At 29.9% G+C, this 17,798-nt stretch overlaps 3 protein-coding genes across 7 annotated transcripts in view; 1 reads left to right on the top strand and 2 right to left on the bottom strand.

Annotated features, from left to right (window-relative positions):
* Positions 1-1,607: 1,607 nt before the first annotated feature.
* Positions 1,608-5,771, bottom strand: LOC114945447 (caspase drICE-like). Of its 2 annotated transcripts, none has more exons than XM_029321673.2 (5): positions 5,527-5,771; positions 4,337-4,619; positions 3,106-3,368; positions 2,629-2,931; positions 1,608-2,441 (listed from the first exon to the last, which is right to left on the bottom strand). In XM_029321673.2, the coding sequence occupies exons 2-5, from the start codon at positions 4,420-4,422 to the stop codon at positions 2,200-2,202; spliced, it is 894 nt and encodes a 297-aa protein (XP_029177506.1). In that variant the 5' UTR covers positions 4,423-4,619; positions 5,527-5,771; the 3' UTR covers positions 1,608-2,199. The 2 variants fall into 2 exon arrangements, with proteins under 2 accessions (XP_029177506.1, XP_029177507.1); XM_029321674.2 differs by having other exon boundaries at positions 5,631-5,771.
* A 526-nt stretch (positions 5,772-6,297) lies between these two features.
* On the top strand, positions 6,298-17,516 carry Ars2 (arsenic resistance protein 2). Of its 2 annotated transcripts, none has more exons than XM_029321652.2 (16): positions 6,298-6,392; positions 7,028-7,171; positions 8,055-8,354; positions 9,310-9,504; positions 11,661-11,727; positions 11,822-12,069; positions 12,159-12,334; positions 12,407-12,532; positions 12,625-12,866; positions 13,172-13,312; positions 13,389-13,631; positions 13,703-13,873; positions 14,499-14,761; positions 14,855-15,130; positions 15,335-15,457; positions 16,704-17,516. In XM_029321652.2, the coding sequence occupies exons 2-16, from the start codon at positions 7,053-7,055 to the stop codon at positions 16,780-16,782; spliced, it is 2,769 nt and encodes a 922-aa protein (XP_029177485.2). In that variant the 5' UTR covers positions 6,298-6,392; positions 7,028-7,052; the 3' UTR covers positions 16,783-17,516. The 2 variants fall into 2 exon arrangements, with proteins under 2 accessions (XP_029177485.2, XP_029177486.2); XM_029321653.2 differs by lacking the exon at positions 16,704-17,516 and adding an exon at positions 15,898-16,331.
* LOC114945430 (uncharacterized) overlaps positions 17,421-17,798 on the bottom strand; it is a 47,341-nt gene continuing 46,963 nt past the window's right edge. For all 3 annotated transcript variants that reach the window (XM_029321655.2, XM_029321654.2, XM_029321656.2), the window contains one exon: positions 17,421-17,653. In XM_029321655.2, coding sequence (XP_029177488.1) covers positions 17,557-17,653 — 97 coding nt within the window. In that variant the 3' untranslated portion in view covers positions 17,421-17,556. The remainder of the gene's footprint in view (positions 17,654-17,798) is intronic.

Here is a 17,798-nt window from a genome sequence, read left to right as displayed (position 1 = left end):
ATTTCTGAATGTTATTAAATCTTCTTTAAAAGAAATCTATTCACTAATATGATGTGACAAAGCGTTAAATTTTAACATTCTTAAAGAATATTTTTCTCTTTTATTAATGTCATTCATTTTTTAGACTGGGAAATTTTCGTTACATATAATTTTTAAACTTGTTATTTTACACGCAGACTACAAATTTTGACAATTTTCCATTATAGAATCCATTATGTAACGCAAAAATATGCGTCAAGAATATTTACCGTTGAATTTATTTTATGAAGGCCATTATTTATCAACACTAATTTGTTGATATTCGTTAAACAAAGAATCTCTTCTAGGTGCTCCTCAATTTCACCTTTAAGCATTAAATATGTTATGAAAAGTCAGTCATATATGCAAGATGGACTGAAGACAAAATTTCTTTTTGGATTGATTTTCATAATTTCTTGCATATATTTGATCGCAAATTGGAAACGTTCCTCGTTTAGTGTAATATCTAATGAATAAAAAGACGTTAGTTTGCTACCTGGGTTTGAGCGTTTAAATAATTATAAAGATTTCTTTACATAATATATATTCAGCTTAATTATATTTATACAAAAGTGTTATTATACAATATTGTATTCAAATCAGGTATTTCACAATACAGGTTTAGTTTGCGATAAATAATTTTTCTATTTTATAATATATAAATAATTTGGAAATTTAATTTGAATTATAAAATAATGAATAATATTTTTTAATTTAAATATTCTTATAGTAACAATGCTGTAATCATCTTATATTTCAAATATTATTTTGATAACGTGTAATCTGCATCAATAATTTATTTTAGGAAGTTCAATAAGAGATGTGATATATAATTATGAAGAGAGAGAATATTTTAATAGCCACATCAAGTGCACCGGTAGCATAAATATTATTAAGTACATGAGTCAAATTTAAAACACTTATTTCCATCCAAACTTTAAATAAATATCTATATAAATGTATCGTATAAATTCGACGTGAAAAGAGACAAATTAATCAAATTTTCGACATAGGCAAAACTTAATCAAAAGTGATACGTGAACTTGATTGTTCGGAAAATAATGAACAAAATTAATTTGTTGTCAGTTGCTAAAATTAATCTAATTTTTTATCATTTATCATTAGATAAGCGTTAAATTTGTAAATTAATATTATGTACTGATTAATTTTTATACATTGTTGCCGAAATTTTTCTTTTTTTTAAATTCATTATTATATAATAAAATAATTTCAATTCTAACATTAATAGTAATATGTATATATATTTATAATTTTATTTTTAATATGTCAAAAAATTTTTTTATATTTCTAAATTACAAATATGTAAACGCAATATAATTTATTAAAATAATAATCCAAAAATAATAATGTCCAAAAATAATAATCAATCATTATTTTCCGAACAATGTAATATAAACAAAAAATAAACTCACATTGCGTCGAGTCGATTATCTAAACCTCTCTGCTTTAATATATATCCCCTTTAATATTTCGCTGCTGTTCTGCTATATATAATCTTATATAGTTTGGCGTGTAAATTTATTATATACACTATTTTTTGAGAAAGGAAAATGATAAAAATGTTTTTTTCAATGCTTGCAATGTTTTAATCATATTTTACACAAATGCATATATACACATTTACACTTATCTATATACCTGTGTCATTTTCGTTAAAATGATGCTTATGTTGCGTTACAATAAATGTTAGTAAAGCTTTTATTTTTGAAATACATGTACTCTCGGTTCAAACGTGTCATATTCTAAATAAAAGAATTTATATTATTATATGTGCATTATTATTATTAAAAATTTCTCTTTACATTATTATTAAAGATTTCTTTTTCGACAAAGGAAAATGATATATGTTTTTTCGTAATATTTATACAATATTTCGCTTATGACAAATTCACATATCAATACTTCTGTCATTTTCGTAAAAAGATTATGCTGTATTACAGTAAATTTTATTAATGTTTTTTTTAACTCGATCTCGATTCGGATTATCATCATAAGTAGGAAATGTATATGAATTTCTTGATTAGAGTAAAAAGTAAATCCATATCGACTGGTACTATATGTGTCAGAGTGTGATAAAAATACATATGCATACATTTTAATGTATGTATATGTACACATACATATACACACACACAAACAAGCGTACTCACACACAATATATTATTCCAATATTTTTGGAGTAAATTGTACCAAGCGTGTAAGCATAGAAATGATGTATGGAATCTTTTCTTTCACAATCACACAAGGCTTTAATACTGTGCTGAATTTAATGAATTTTGTAACATACTCGCATACAAATGTCAACAAAGTTAACAAATCGCAACGATTTCTATTTACGGATAATTGATAGCACAAGCCTTCTATAAAATATGTGTGGCGTGTAGTGATCCAAGAAGGGCAATCTGTTTGAAAATTGATCATGAATCACGAGGTATTTAAGACTGAGATAAATAATGAACACAATTATATTAATTATGATTTCAAATTAGACATATAAACTGTGTGATAAAGGGAAAATAAAATGATAAAAAGATGTAAATAATATTTTGTAGCAATCTAATATTCGATAGATAATAGTATCTACAATACCTATGACAAATGTGTAGACAAACAAAAAGTCAACTTCAATACGAAATGTGTTTGAGAATCCGCTTGAAATCAGTTCTAAGGGATAAAACATTTCGTTATGTTTACCAAGTTGGCAAATTTGAATGAAAAATAGTTTAGGTTTTCCGGCTAGAGTTGGACATTTATCGGCAGTAAAGTGATTATAGAAAGGTTCTACTTTACAAGAATTATAATAAGTGTTGCGCGAACAGAGATATTCGCATGTGCCATAGTATAACATGACTGTCATCAAACAATCATTTTCAGAATGATCCTCGTTCGCAACTGCAAAAACAATAATTTATTATTATTTTATAAGACATATATATTTATAAGATATAATAAAATATGTCTTTTATTTTAGAGTTTAATAATTTTATTTTAATATTTCTTAGAAGATATAAGAATTTTTTAAAAAACAAATAATGTAAATAAAGATGGAAATCAAGTACGACTCACCTGCTTCTAATATTTTTATTATGTCCTCATCATTACAATTATAACTCCGTACATCAAATTCGAGCTGTCTTAGTGTATTACGAAGCTTTATGTAATCCAGATTTTTTGTCAAACCGTAATAATTAAAATAACGTGTAACAACGCTATCTTCAATAACAAAGATTAAAGCTATACCACGTTTAGAATGACTCATATTATAATATGCCGAGTAATTTATGGTTGGCAATAATTGTAATGTTGCGGCATTAGAAGTCATATCATTCCTGAAAAAATAATTGTAATGTATATTGTTCGAAATATTTTAGACTGGATTTTTTTGGATTAATTAAAAATAATATAATTTATGTAGAATTATATTTTAAATTCCCATGCCCACATGTAATAATACCTAAATTTTTGTAATATATTTTATATTTTATCGATAAATATATAAAATTATTAAGAATATTACATCAATTTAAAATTTTGTATATCATTTATATAATTGTCGCATATATTCTTAAATTCATATTATTTCAAAAGATTTCCTAATCTCAAAGTTTATGATATAATTAACTTTTTTTCGATCTCAAATATAAATTTTTTACAAACATATTGCCTTTATGAAATACTCAAATATATATTGATATATGATTACTTGCTTGTTTAATTTTAAAATGTTTAAAATGAAAATTTTTAGTAAAATTCATATTTCAACATGGATTTTTATAAGTTTTTATAAAATTATGTATATAATTTATACTGTGAAAATATTTTGAAGTACTAAATAATATAACTAAAATCATGTTTTAAGATATCTGTAAGCATATAAAACTAATATAGATGAGCTAAATAGAATGCATTCTAATTTGTTCAATGCAACTGAATTACAACTTTAAAAATATTCGATATTTTAATGATAATTATTTTATGTCAATATTGGCTATATTATATCTTATCATTGTATTATATTAATCTCTACTTTAACCATATATAAATTTTCCATTGTTACAATTTCGATACTAATTTTATTGTATCGCGTTAAATAATTATATTTCGCGTCATATCAAAAACATCTAACATGTTTAATAACATGTTTAAAAATATTGTAAAATTTTAGAAAAAAATCTGTAAATATATACACAGAAACATATTTACTGGCAATGTACGCTAGTAACAGTAATATATATAGTTTATACTAATAAAAAATAAAATAATATATTGCGGTTGACACAAATTTCCATCTTGATACCTGCTGGGTCCTGGTAATGCGCTGACACCTTCGATATTGTTTTCTTGGTCATTATTGGTGTCGTTTTCGCACTTCCTGAAATTCATAGCGTCGCCTCTCGTGTTCGAATTTGATCGGGGAAGATAGCTTCGTCGCCTTTTTGTAGTCGTTGTTCAGGTGTCAAACAGATTCGGAGTTTTGGAGATAATTTGACGCAAGTAGGAGCACTCTTCCTTTTGTCTTGACTTTACTGGCACCAGATAGGAACTGAATTCACTCAGCAATCAAACATAGAAGAACACGTCTGTAGAAGAAAAACATGTAATAATTAATATATATGTATATATATGTATATGAACTCTGTGTGACTCAGGTTGTTGTTACTTTAAATATTTATATATCCAAAAACAAGATGAAAATAAGGCTTTGATACTTATATAAATATAATAAATTTATATAAGAGATGAACTAATAATATAAGTCATATGATCTTGGCTTACAAAACATATCAGTGGCAGTATAAATAATAAATACACGGTTTATGATAAATATATAAATAGATCATATAGACAAGTAAAGATGGTCTAAAAGAAGATAATAATAACGTTCAAATTAAATGAGGAATTTTTCTTTACATGTACATAATATATCCTTTAAAAGAATAAAAAGCTAGAAATAGAAGCTGAAAATTTTCCTTCCCTTAATTATTGTTACATAAATATGATTTCTATTAATAAAGTATCAAATTCAAGTGGAAAAAAATCACATTCTTGTTAAACGTTTCTGCATTTATTGTAAAAGAGTTTAATATTAATATAAAAATGACTAATTACAAAATGTTATTCACTCATTTCTAGAAATTCAAATTGTAGATACCAATAATAATTTTTTTTTCATAATATATTATTTAAACAAATAAAATATATTAAATTTTTTTTATAAAAATAATGAAAATATAGTGAAAAAATTCTTAAAATATAAAAAAATGTAAATAAAACAATTGATAACGCGAATGTAATTAAACAAATCATTGACTATATATACTTATATACCCAGATAGCCACAGTAATTATTATGACATCAAAATGATGCATTTTGACATCAAAATATACATATAAATATATATATATATATATATATAAAGTTACTAATAAATAAAAATTTATTTTAGGCTCGTGTAATGCAACGCAAATACTAAACAAAATACATACCTATATATATATATATATAATGACCAAAGATGAGCAAATCAAGGATGTCTGTAATTCTATAAAGTTGTAAAATAAAAAATAAAAAATAAAATAAAAAATAATACTCAAATAATTCATTCCTCTCTGATCCTCCTTCGATCTCTTGCGTTTAATATTTAAATTTCTCGCATTCGAATAATCGATAAAATAATAATTTGTCGGAACACCATGTGCATGTGCATCTCATTGTCAGCGTAGATCGTGAGACAAATCCTTCAATCCTTCGCGCATGCGTCACTAATGTCATCGGTCATCTGTCACGTGACCGATTCCGCAGGATCGTGCTTAGGTGCTTTCGGACCCCGCAGAACTTTTCATTTATTTATTCATCAATATTATTATTTATAATTATAAATTTTTTATAAAAATTTATTTATTAATTATAAATATTTATAAGTATAAATTAATAAGTGTAAATTATAAATATTTATAAATATATAAATTAAAAGTGTTTATAAATAATTAATAAATAAAAAATAATTAAATAATAATAATAATTAATAATAATAATAATAAATAATAGTAAACAACAACAACAATAATAATAAAATAATTTATAAATTAATTTATTAATAATTTATAAATAATTTATTAATTTATAAAAATAAAATTTATTAATTTATAATTAATTTATAAATTAATAATTTATTAATTTATAATTAATTTATAAATTAATAATTTATAAATTACCCACTGGTGACGCCCGAGCGAGTGCGCATGCGCGTTCAGATAATTTGCGTACGCGAGTGCCGAAACGTGGAGAGTTAGCTGTGCTGTTTCTCGCCTCTTGTCCGAATATATTCTCAGCTTGGCGATACCTCAGCTTGGTGAGTAAACTCGTTCGACCACATCCTCCGGTAATTCCACACTCCCTTCCGTATATTCTGCAAGGAACGCATCAGTTATATGCGCGACGATAAGGTAACGTACATCGCGCCTTTTGGAGGAGATGCTGTTCGATTTTCCCCAGCGAATAATCGAATAGCGACGGGAACTCGAGCCTTCCTCTTGCGTGGCAGACGATTTCATAATCGTTCACGCTCTCCTTATTTAAGACGCCAAACTTTACGAGACACGTTGTGTCGCAAAGTACCAGTACTTGGCTTTAGTTAGGTGTGCATAACCTCAGGGTCTCTAATAATTTTGTATTTATTTATTAATTTACTAAGCTTTGATAAAACTCGATAATGTGAAAATTATTTTTATTAATGAGTTTTATTTATTTATATATTTATTTACTTATATATATATATATATATATATATTTACATATCCCAGGTAACAAGTTGACGTAAGAATGATGTCATCGATGTCAAAAAGACGTCATTTTGACGTTTATGACGTCAGTTTGTTACCTGGGATATTATATATTTACATATATATTTATATATATATATATATATATTAATATATTATTTTTTTTATATATTTATTTATTAATCTCTTTATATTTCTTTCTCAGTTGTCTGTTTGACGTTCCACAAACCATGGCAGACTCGGATGATGAATACGATAGGAAGAGGCGTGATAAGTTCAGGGGTGAAAGAACGGAGTCGTATTCACGAGAACGCAGAGATGATCGCAGACGTGACGATTGGGTTGATAGGTACATCAAATTTCTATAATACACCTTCCATCTTACGCATCTTACGATCAATAAGATTCCTGTTTCCTCCTTTCCTTTTGTCATCGATACATTTATTTCCCTTAGTTTACTGAATAATATTTCCATTAATACACCTTCGATCTTATGCATGATCAATAAGATTCCTGTTTCCTCCTTTCCTTTTGTCATCGATACATTTATTTCCCTCAGTTTACTGAATAATATTTCCATTAATACACCTTTCATCTTACGTATGATCACTAAGATTCCTGTTTCCTTCTTTCGTCATTGCTACTGATTTATTTTCCTCAGTTTACTAAATATTTCCATTAATACATCTTCCATCTTACGCATGATTAATAAGATTCCTGTTTTGCTCCTTTCCTTTTGTCATCGCTACATTTATTTTCCTCAGTTTACTAAATATTTCCATTAATACATCTTCCATCTTACACATGATCAATAAGATTCCTGTTTTGCTCCTTTCCTTTTGTCATCGCTACATTTATTTTCCTCAGTTTACTGAATATTTCCATTAATACACCTTCCATCTTACGCATGATCACTAAGATTCCTGTTTCCTTCTTTCGTCATCGCTACATTTATTTTCCTCAGTTTACTAAATATTTCCATTAATACATCTTCCATCTTACGCATGATCAATAAGATTCCTGTTTGCTCCTTTCCTTTTGTCATCGCTACATTTATTTCCCTCAGTTTACTGAATAATATTTCCATTAATACATTTTCCATGATTAATAAGATTCCTGTTTCCTCCTTTTCTTTTGTCATCGATACTCAATTTACTGTATAATACAATATAAAATAATACAATAATAATGCAATATAATAAAATATTTCCATTATCTCCCTTTTGTACCAGAGAGTGGTCGAGTCGACCTAGACAACGTCCGGACTACAGGGAATATCGAGGTGGAGGAGGTGGAGGACGCGATCGTTACAGTCCAGCTAGGTCTCAGGACATGCAACCACCCTTGAAGAGGATGCGATTCGAATGGGACGACAGACCAAGATACGGTCACGATTATTATGGTGGTGGCAGCGGCAGTGGAGGTGGGGGCGGCGGCGTCGGGGCCGCGGGTGGAACGTCCTGGAGTCCGGATCACTATCCTCCTCCGCACCATGGCAACCATCACTATGGAAATCACAGCAACAGCGGCAGGTTCGTTTGTTATTTTTCAAGCGTGTCTCTCCTCTTTCGAGCTGTGCTGGATCACGATAAATAGTGAATGATGAGGAGGGCGGGATTTATGAGGATTCCGCCGAAGCGGAGTCGCCTGACTCCAAAATTATTAGCCAAATTGAGGTAGCGTTTATATTCTTAGGAGATAAGCTCGTTGAAACAAAAATATGCAGTTATTTTTTTCCTTAATAAGTCGCAATTGTTTCATTTAAATGGAGAGGAAATATAAATGTTACTTAATCATAAAAAATGTATTAAACACAAAATGTTATTTTAATTAATTAATTCAATTTATTAATTGTGTAATGATACTGTTTACGAGATATCTTGTATTTTATTGTTTATTAATTACTAACACTTAAAAGAAATACATTTAAACGAAATATTTAATAGTTACTATTATTTAATTATTTAATATTATAAGTTACTATTATTTAATTATTTAAGAAATATTTAATAGTTACTATTATTTAATTATTAGAATTTTTTTAGCAAATTGCATCTATAATATTGTTTTTTCTTCAGTCGAGAAGTAACTAGAAATTTTAGTATTGTTTATTAATTATACTAACACTTAAAAATTATTTAACAGTTACTATTATTTAATTATTTAAATTATCGGAATTTTTTTTAGCAAATTGCATCTATTTTTTTTCAGTCGAGAAGTAGCTAGAAATTTCAGTATTGTTTATTAATTATACTCTAACACTTAAAAATTATTTAACAGTTACTGTTATTTAATTATTTAAATTATCGGAATTTTTTTAGCAAATTGCATCTATATGTTTTTTTCAGTCGAGAAATAGCTAGAAATTTCAGTATTCTTTATTAATTACTAACACTTAAAAAAATATTTAAAAGTTACTATTATTTAATTACTTAAAATATTGGAATTTTCTAGCAAATTGCATCTATAATGTTTTTTTTTTTTCAGTCGGGAAGTAGCTGGAAATTTCAGTAACTCGAATGTTGAAACTCAGCCACCTATGATGTCGTTCAAAGCGTTCCTCGGTACTCAGGAAGATACTATTACTGACGAGGAGGCTATTAAACGCTACAACGAGTACAAATTGGAATTCAGGAGACAGCAACTCAATGAATTCTTTGTCGCCCATAAGGACGAGGAATGGTATATATTAATTTTTCATTTCTTCCTTTTCACACTCGCGGGGTTGCATCGTCTTTTATAGAGGATTGAACAATTTGATCGCGACATTATTTCTTTCATGGAGGATGAAACGGAATTGATTAATTTTTTCTACAGTGGCTGAAAATATTCTTACCGAATTTATCAAGCTAAATAGTCATTAGCTGACAACGTCATTGATAATTTTGTGCAAAAATTTAAAAAAAAAATATGATTACATTTTTCAAATAACGCAGAATTTTGTCCACGCATGTACATATATATATACAGGGTGTCCCAAAAGTCTCGCGACAATCAAATATCTCAAAAACAAAGGATTTTTTTTTTTTTTTTTTTTTTTGGAGAAAAATATTAAACAGCCCAAGTAGCAAGCTGATATTATTAAACGTCAAAATGACGTCATTAAACGGCAAAATGACGTCATTTTGATGTCGAATGACATTATTTTGACGTTTAATGACGTCAGCTTGCTACCTGAAGCTACAACTTTGAAAAAGCCTTTGTTCTCGAGATACTTGGCTGGACTTTCGGGACGCTTTGTACATATCGCATGCCTGACGGTGGTAGATAATTTAAAGATATAATCTTGGATGAAATTCCAGACACTGATAATTTGTATACTGTGTAGCTAATGTCAATATGACCAGCTCTGTCTATCCCTACAGCATACTCGCCGCCATCGCCTTATACCTTGGGTCATCTCGCTCGATTATTTTCTCGTACGATATTTATACATGAATATTCGCGTCTCGCGCATCGCTGAAGACACGAGGTGTGCCTGATTGCTTAGGCTTAGCTAAATAAATTGCGAGCTGGGCGCGCAAAGCCCAAAGAAACACGCTCGCACTTAGGCCGCGTTCTAAACCCGTTCTACTATTATTTGTCACGCTCACGTGACGCTATATACGTCTTTATCTATAAAAGACGAGTCTCTGAATCGACGAGAAAAACCGAGTAGAAATGTGAGCTGCAGGTGAGGCCTCATTCTGTAATCGAACAAGTGCATGGTATGATTTACCGACCATGCTTCGGATATCATTTATTATGTATGGATTTCGGTGAATAATCGTGAAAACGATAGGATACACTTGCGATAGGATGTTGTATATTTATGTATACTAATTGAAACTCTCGTACAACTTTCGTTTTTTTCCATTTTTCTCATTTTTCAAAAGGGCGACAATTAACGAGTTTCAATACTAATGTTTTCTTATTTTCTTTTTTTTTTGTCTCTACTTTCCTCTATGCATTCTATTGAGAATAATGCATTTTTTTTTAAACAAAAGTTGTACTGCAGGTAGAATGTTTATAATTGATACAAGATTTATTTTTGCAAACCTTTTTATTACTTACAAATATATGCGTACACAATATGAGAAAATGTATATCTCTTTCTCTCTTATGTGGAACATAAAGAGAAAAAAACTATCTTATATATCTCATATCTGTATATACAGGGTGTCCCATAAGAAATTGCTGGAATTAATCAGCTGTTATTTTTTAATATATGCAATTGAAAAAAAAAAATTATGTTAAGAAGAGGAAAGACTGCAGTTTTAAATATATATAAATAAAATGTTTGTATATCAGTTTATTTTATAGGAAGAAAGTAATGAAAGTGCTAATAATCACATATGTAAGCTAATGATAAATATTTTCAAAGTGCACACCATTTGAATTTATACAAAATTCTGTTCTCTTACAAAACCTTTTTCTCGCATAAACTTTTTAATAGCTACTATTAAATCCGACATTGTTGAAAATATTTATCATTAGTTTATGTGATTATTAGCACTTTTTCATCACTTGTTATCAATAAAATATACTAGTATACAAACATCTTATTTATATCCATTAAAAATTTTTGTTTTCTCAATAACTGCACGCATTGAAAAGTGACAGCTGATTAGTTCAGCAATTTCTTACGGGACACCCTGTATGATGCGTATATTTGGAGCAAGGAAGAGGCGCTGATTTTCGTTCGCGTTGCATCTTTTAAATTACAGAACTAGCTGCATCACTGAATTTATACGTACGTGTGTTCCTATTCAAGACTCGTATAAGCTATAGATGTAATTACATTATGAATTTACTTTATGAGCATTCGACTTATTGTGCCTTTTTTTATTGATTGCCAGGTTCAAAATAAAATATCACCCCGAGGAATCGGTGAAAAGAAAGGAAGAGCAAGTGTCAGCACTTAAGGTAGGTGATGTTAAAATCCAAAATATACAGAACATCATAACTTTCTGATTTTGAAATACTCACCTGACTGCGATTCTGTTATCTCTTATCGCAGAAACGCGTGGACGTTTTTCTGGAGTTGCTGAACTCCGAAGAGATAGAAAAAGTGTCCGTCGACGCTGATCAAGCGGATGCACTGCTGCATCTCTTAGATGCGGTGGTTATTAAACTTGAAGGAGGAACGGAAGAGGATTTGCAGGTTTTGAACATCAAACCACCTAAACCTATAATAGCTAAAGATGTGTTAAAGGAAAAGGAAGACAGTAAGAGTAAAGCTGCTGTGGAGAAAAAACCGGAGACTAGGTATTTATAACATCAGATATTAAGATATATATATATAAAAAAATCCAATCGATAATATATTCTATAATTATATCTGCTTTATTTTTCAGCGATGAAAGCAAGGTGGATGAGCATAGTGAGAAAAGTTCCAAAAACGATCAGAATGTGGTAACAGAAACCGAAAGTTCGGAGAAAGATGGAAATGCGTTATCTGATTCTGATAAAATTAAGCAATCTGATGAAGGTAAAGATGCGGAAGAGGAAACTGCTGATGATGAGAAGCCTTGTATGTATATTTTGACACTTGACGCTCATTTCATATTTAAGAGGTTGCAACATTATTAATCTATTGTTACAGCTGAAAAATCGGAGAAATCAAGGAAACGAAAACGTACCGAGAGCAATAGCAGCAGTAGTAGTAGCAGTAGCAGCAGTTCTTCTGGTAGTGACAGTAATAAACCAGATACTCCAAAAACAGAGACTCGTAAGTACTGCTAAATAGAATATTTCTTTGTATAAAATTATCATTATGTAACCGCATATTTATTTTACTTAAATCATATGTACAATTCTCAGCTGCTAATGAAAAAATGGAGACCAATAACGAGGAAGGCGATGAAGGAGACGTTAAGAAAGAGAATCGAGAAACTAAAGTGAAAGTAGAAGTTACGAATAATAAAAAATCTACAATTGAGCCGGAAGCGGTGATTGATTTGGCCAGTGAAGATAAGGACAAGGAACCTAGAGCTCTGCATAAAACGAGCAGCATTTTTCTTCGCAATTTGGCGCCTACGATCACCAAAGCAGAAGTTGAAGCGGTCAGTTGAAACGTTAGCTTGATTAACTTCATAAATACTTTACTGCGAATAATTCATACTTTTTTCACTACAAACTCTTCTTTTTATATTAACAATATAGTTTCTAGCAAATTTATAATAGATTTAAAAGAATATATTTTTTTTAGATTTATATTTTCTAATATTTTATATATATATTTTCTTTTATTAATATATTAATATATAATTTTATTTTATTAATATATGAATATATGAATATATTTTATTAATATATTAATATATTTTATTTATTAATATATTATATGTATTTTTTATTTATTGAATAGATGTGCAAGCGATTCCCTGGATTTCTACGCGTGGCTATAGCGGATCCGCAACCAGAGAGACGATGGTTTCGCCGTGGCTGGGTTTCATTCGAGAGGCAAGTGAACATCAAAGAAATCTGCTGGAGTTTGAACAACATTAGAGTAAGTTTATTCATTTGCGTTGTTATATTAAAAGTAGGAATTAAGAGTACACTCTTATCTCTTTTTTTTTGTACAGTTACGCGATTGTGAGCTTGGTGCTATAGTGAACAGGGATCTGTCCCGACGTATTCGATCTGTGAATGGTTTAACATCCCATAAACAGATAGTACGACACGACATTAAACTAAGTGCCAAAATTGTTCACAATTTGGATAATAGGGTGGGACTATGGAAAGAAGAGAAAAAGGACGAAGGTACATTGAAGGAGGAAGAGAAAGAAAATAAAACTACTCAGAGTAATAATGAAGTCGAGCAAGCTGTAAGTAAAATTTGTGTATTATGTTTCAACGAAAGTGCTTGAAACTTAGTTTAAACAAATTTTGATTCAAGGCTTTCGGATTGTCATCTAAAAATCCGGTGTTGAAAAATATAACGGACTACTTGATAGAAGAAGCTTCAGCTGAAGAAGAGGAGTTGCTAGGTATGTCGGGTGAGCAAGAGGAAGGTCAGCTGGGTGGTGATGGAGATAGTTCCATTGAAAGAGATCCGGTTCTAATCAAGGTAACGAGAAAATTAATTAGTACAGGGTGTCCCATAGGAAATTGCTGAAGCTAATTAGCTGTTATTTTTTATGCATGCAGTTATTGAGAAAACAAAAATTGTGGTGGAAAGAGGAAAGTCTGCAGTTTTTAATGCATATAAATAAAATGTTTGTATACTAGTTTATTTGATTGATAAAAAATAATGAAAAAGGTGCTAATAATCATATAAAATCACATAAATTAATGATAAATATTTTCAACAGTGCTGGATTTAATAGCAGTTATTAAAAGGATCGTCAATAACATTTAAAAATAACATGTTAGAAAAAGTTCTTACGAGTTTTCGTAAAAGAACAAAATTTTGTACAAATTCAAATGGTGCGCACTTTGAAAATATTTATCATTAGCTTGCATATGTGATTATTAGCACTTTTTTCAACAAAACAAAGTGGTATACAAACTGGTATTTAAATCCATTAAAAGCTGCAGACTTTTCTCTTTCCAACACAATTTTTGTTTCCTCAATAACTGCATGCATAAAAAAATAACAGCTGATTAGCTTCAGCAATTTCCTAAAATGACCGATTACGGAAAGTAACTTGTTTGAATTACACTTTATACATGTCTCTCTGTTCTTAACGCAGGTGTTGGACAGATTAGTGCTGTACTTACGAATCGTGCATTCCGTCGATTATTACAATCACTGCGAATATCCAAACGAGGACGAAATGCCGAACAGATGCGGGATAATGCACGTGAGAGGTTCGCCGCCTACCGCCAAGGTTTCTAGCGGTGAATTAACCGAGTATTGTCGTAATTTCGAGAGCAAGATGTCGGTTTTCCTGCAGCCGGTCGCCACTTTGTCCACGGAAGATTTCGACAAGCTGGGCGCGAAGAATGCCGAGGCGTATCCTTTAACGCGAACAAATGCGTGCGAACAATCTAAAATTATTAGCGATTAATTCGTCATGCGAAATATATTTCTTTAACACCCGAACAGTGAAGTTGAAAAGTTCGTCCAAGCCAACACCCAGGAACTGTCGAAGGACAAATGGTTGTGTCCCCTCAGTGGAAAGAAATTCAAAGGACCTGATTTTATCCGCAAGCATATCTTCAACAAACATTCCGAGAAAGTCGCTGAAGTGAAAGCGGAGGCTGAATACTTCAACAATTATTTGAGGGACCCGAAGAGGCCTCAGCTGCCCGAACATCCTGGAAACAAGGCTCCGCTGAGAGATGGACCGCGCGAAAATTTCTCGCCATACGGTTGCAGCTCGTAAGTGTACAAAAATCATCGATAAAAATTAATAAATTATTTATTTAATTATTTATTTATTTATAATTAATGGGCAGACACGTCTGTACAATTATATAAAAATGTTATTCTACATAAATGCATTAAATGTATACATTTTCTGAGAATTATAATTTTTAAATCTGAAAGGAAGTGGATATTTAATGCGAACATCCGTGTTTCCAGATTCGGAAGCTACGGTGGCGGATATGGTGGTGGCAGGGGCAATTATGGTTCCGGTTACGGTGGCGGATTTGGCGGTGGATTCGGGAGTTCGCGTTCCAATCGCGGCGGATTCAACCGAGGACGGTAAGATTTCATTCTCTCTTCACGTTTCTCGACGAGCAGCGTCAGGGAAAAATTTGATAAATAAATATCAGTTCTATAGATAGATACAAATTGACACAGAGTTAGTTCGCATGTCAGCTTTCTCTATAAGGATATTTCTTCTTAAGGATCCTCGCCGCGGTCGTGTCAGATTGTGACGTCAGAGGCGAGAGAGCGCACGCTGAAAATTCTTAGATGTCATTTTTAAATGAAAAGATATTTCGATGGAACATTATTCCAGATCGAGATATCTTTTTATTCGAAATGGCATCTAAGAATTTTTAGCGTCTTTTCTTGTCTCTGACGTCACAATTCCAATATGATCGGCGAGGAGCCTTGAGAGGTGTTTGTTTCATCACAAGTATATTCCCGGGGTCCGGTTCGGGTTAATAGAGTGAACGTAGTCCTGCAATGTTTTACAGGGTCGCTCCAGAATCTGCGTCAAGACCTGTTATTAATTATAATGACTTGGACCAGTTAGACATGGACACGTTTTAAGCTTTATCGCGATCTACGCGAATGTCAAAATTTGCCACAGAACAAAACAATCATGAGAAAGTTTTATACAAATTGTCTCTGTACCAACATATACATATATGTATATGATGTGACGCTCTTATTGATAAAAGAGTAATATCCATTGCGTTACAAAATCAGCACAATCTTTTACTCAAGCTCTTCACAATTCAAATTTTTCAGATCATGATTTAAATTTGATATATTTTTTTTTTAATCATAGTATATGATTTAAAATATGATAGTATAAGAATTTTTATGACATCTATAATGAGTTTGAAGATCCGCTGATATTGTAAATTTATGAGTAACAAATAAACCTATTTGTATTTTATTCTAATATATTTGTTATTTTATTTTATCCTATTTCCGCTTGAATCCTATGTCCGATTGGTCCTGCGAAATTGATATATTAATCCAAATCTCATATGTGGCACGAAAAATATATAATATCTTGATAATCTTAATACAATAACATTTTTACAAGTTTGTTGAGAGTTACTGAAACACTTAATTAAGTATACATAAAAGTTTGTATTTTTAATTTAATGTAGATATGTGGAAGATACATATAAAAATAAAAAAACATGCCAAGTAACATTAAAATAAATCTATATAATAATTTAAAACTAATATAAATATTTAAAAATTTAAATATATTGATATATTAATGTTCCTTTATAATTCTTCTAATAAATATTTAATATTGCAGTGGCGGTGGTAGCGACTTCCGACCAGTAATACATTATCGGGACCTCGACGCACCTCGAGAACCGGATGAATTCCTGTAAGATGGTCAAATGATGTCTGGAAGTGTCTGGTCGAATATGAAGATATATATGGACGCTTAAAATCATTTTAATATTTCTTTTATAAACACTTACACAGAAATATGCATTATTTGCGTATATATTTATTACACAATTGCTAGAATTAATTTTTAATTAAAAAAAACGATTAAAGTTTAAGTAAATCGTTAATCGTAAAGTGTTTAGCAAAATGTGTATGAATATTTTAAGAAAAGAAATATTGAAACAAATTGTTTTTTTGCAAAAAAACAGACGCAAATGACAAGAAAGAAATCAAATTCGATTTAGAAATAACTATAATATAGAAACTTATATGTATACTTTATATATCACCTTGACTTTTTAATTAAAAGAGTACAGATTATTTTCCTTAAGTAGTAAAATATGCATTGATAAGATAGATAAAATCACTTATTCCACATAATCTTTCTTTCTTTTTTTTATTTTACGAGCAAAAGTATGAAAATGATTCATATAATCATAATATTTACGATATGTGTGAACGAAATGTAGAATTATATATATATAATAGTGACGTAATAAAAAGGGGTCCTGAAAATTATTTGTACTATTTTTAAGAGAGTAAAGAGGAAAAAGTGTAAGAAGAAGAGGATAGGACATTTTCTATATATATATATCGTTATATTTTTGCCTATATAACACACTATATACACATTACATTTATCTCTGTATAAAATACTGCATTTGATGATTTTCTTTGATTGGCAATGTCTTGTTCCTCCGCGAATGCGAATACTAAGTGAACCGATCCTTACAGTGTCTCTCATCCGTGCCGTCTCCGCAATCGTCATTTCCGTTACATTTCATTCCCTTCGTAATACATCTGCCGTTTCTGTACAACATAATTATATATGTAGACGCAACGCAATATTATCGATACACCTAATTGTGATTAAAAATTTCACAAGTTCTTTTCTATTCTTCTTTGTGAAAGAATTTAAATAATTAAATTTTTTAAATAAAAAATTGAATATATT

Source organism: Nylanderia fulva, unplaced genomic scaffold, assembly GCF_048542155.1.
Source record: "Nylanderia fulva isolate GAGA-0341 unplaced genomic scaffold, ASM4854215v1 Scaffold39, whole genome shotgun sequence".
Taxonomy (NCBI): Eukaryota; Metazoa; Arthropoda; class Insecta; order Hymenoptera; family Formicidae; genus Nylanderia; species Nylanderia fulva.
Note: the sequence above shows the minus strand (reverse complement) of the source record. Positions and strands in the feature narration are given on the sequence as shown.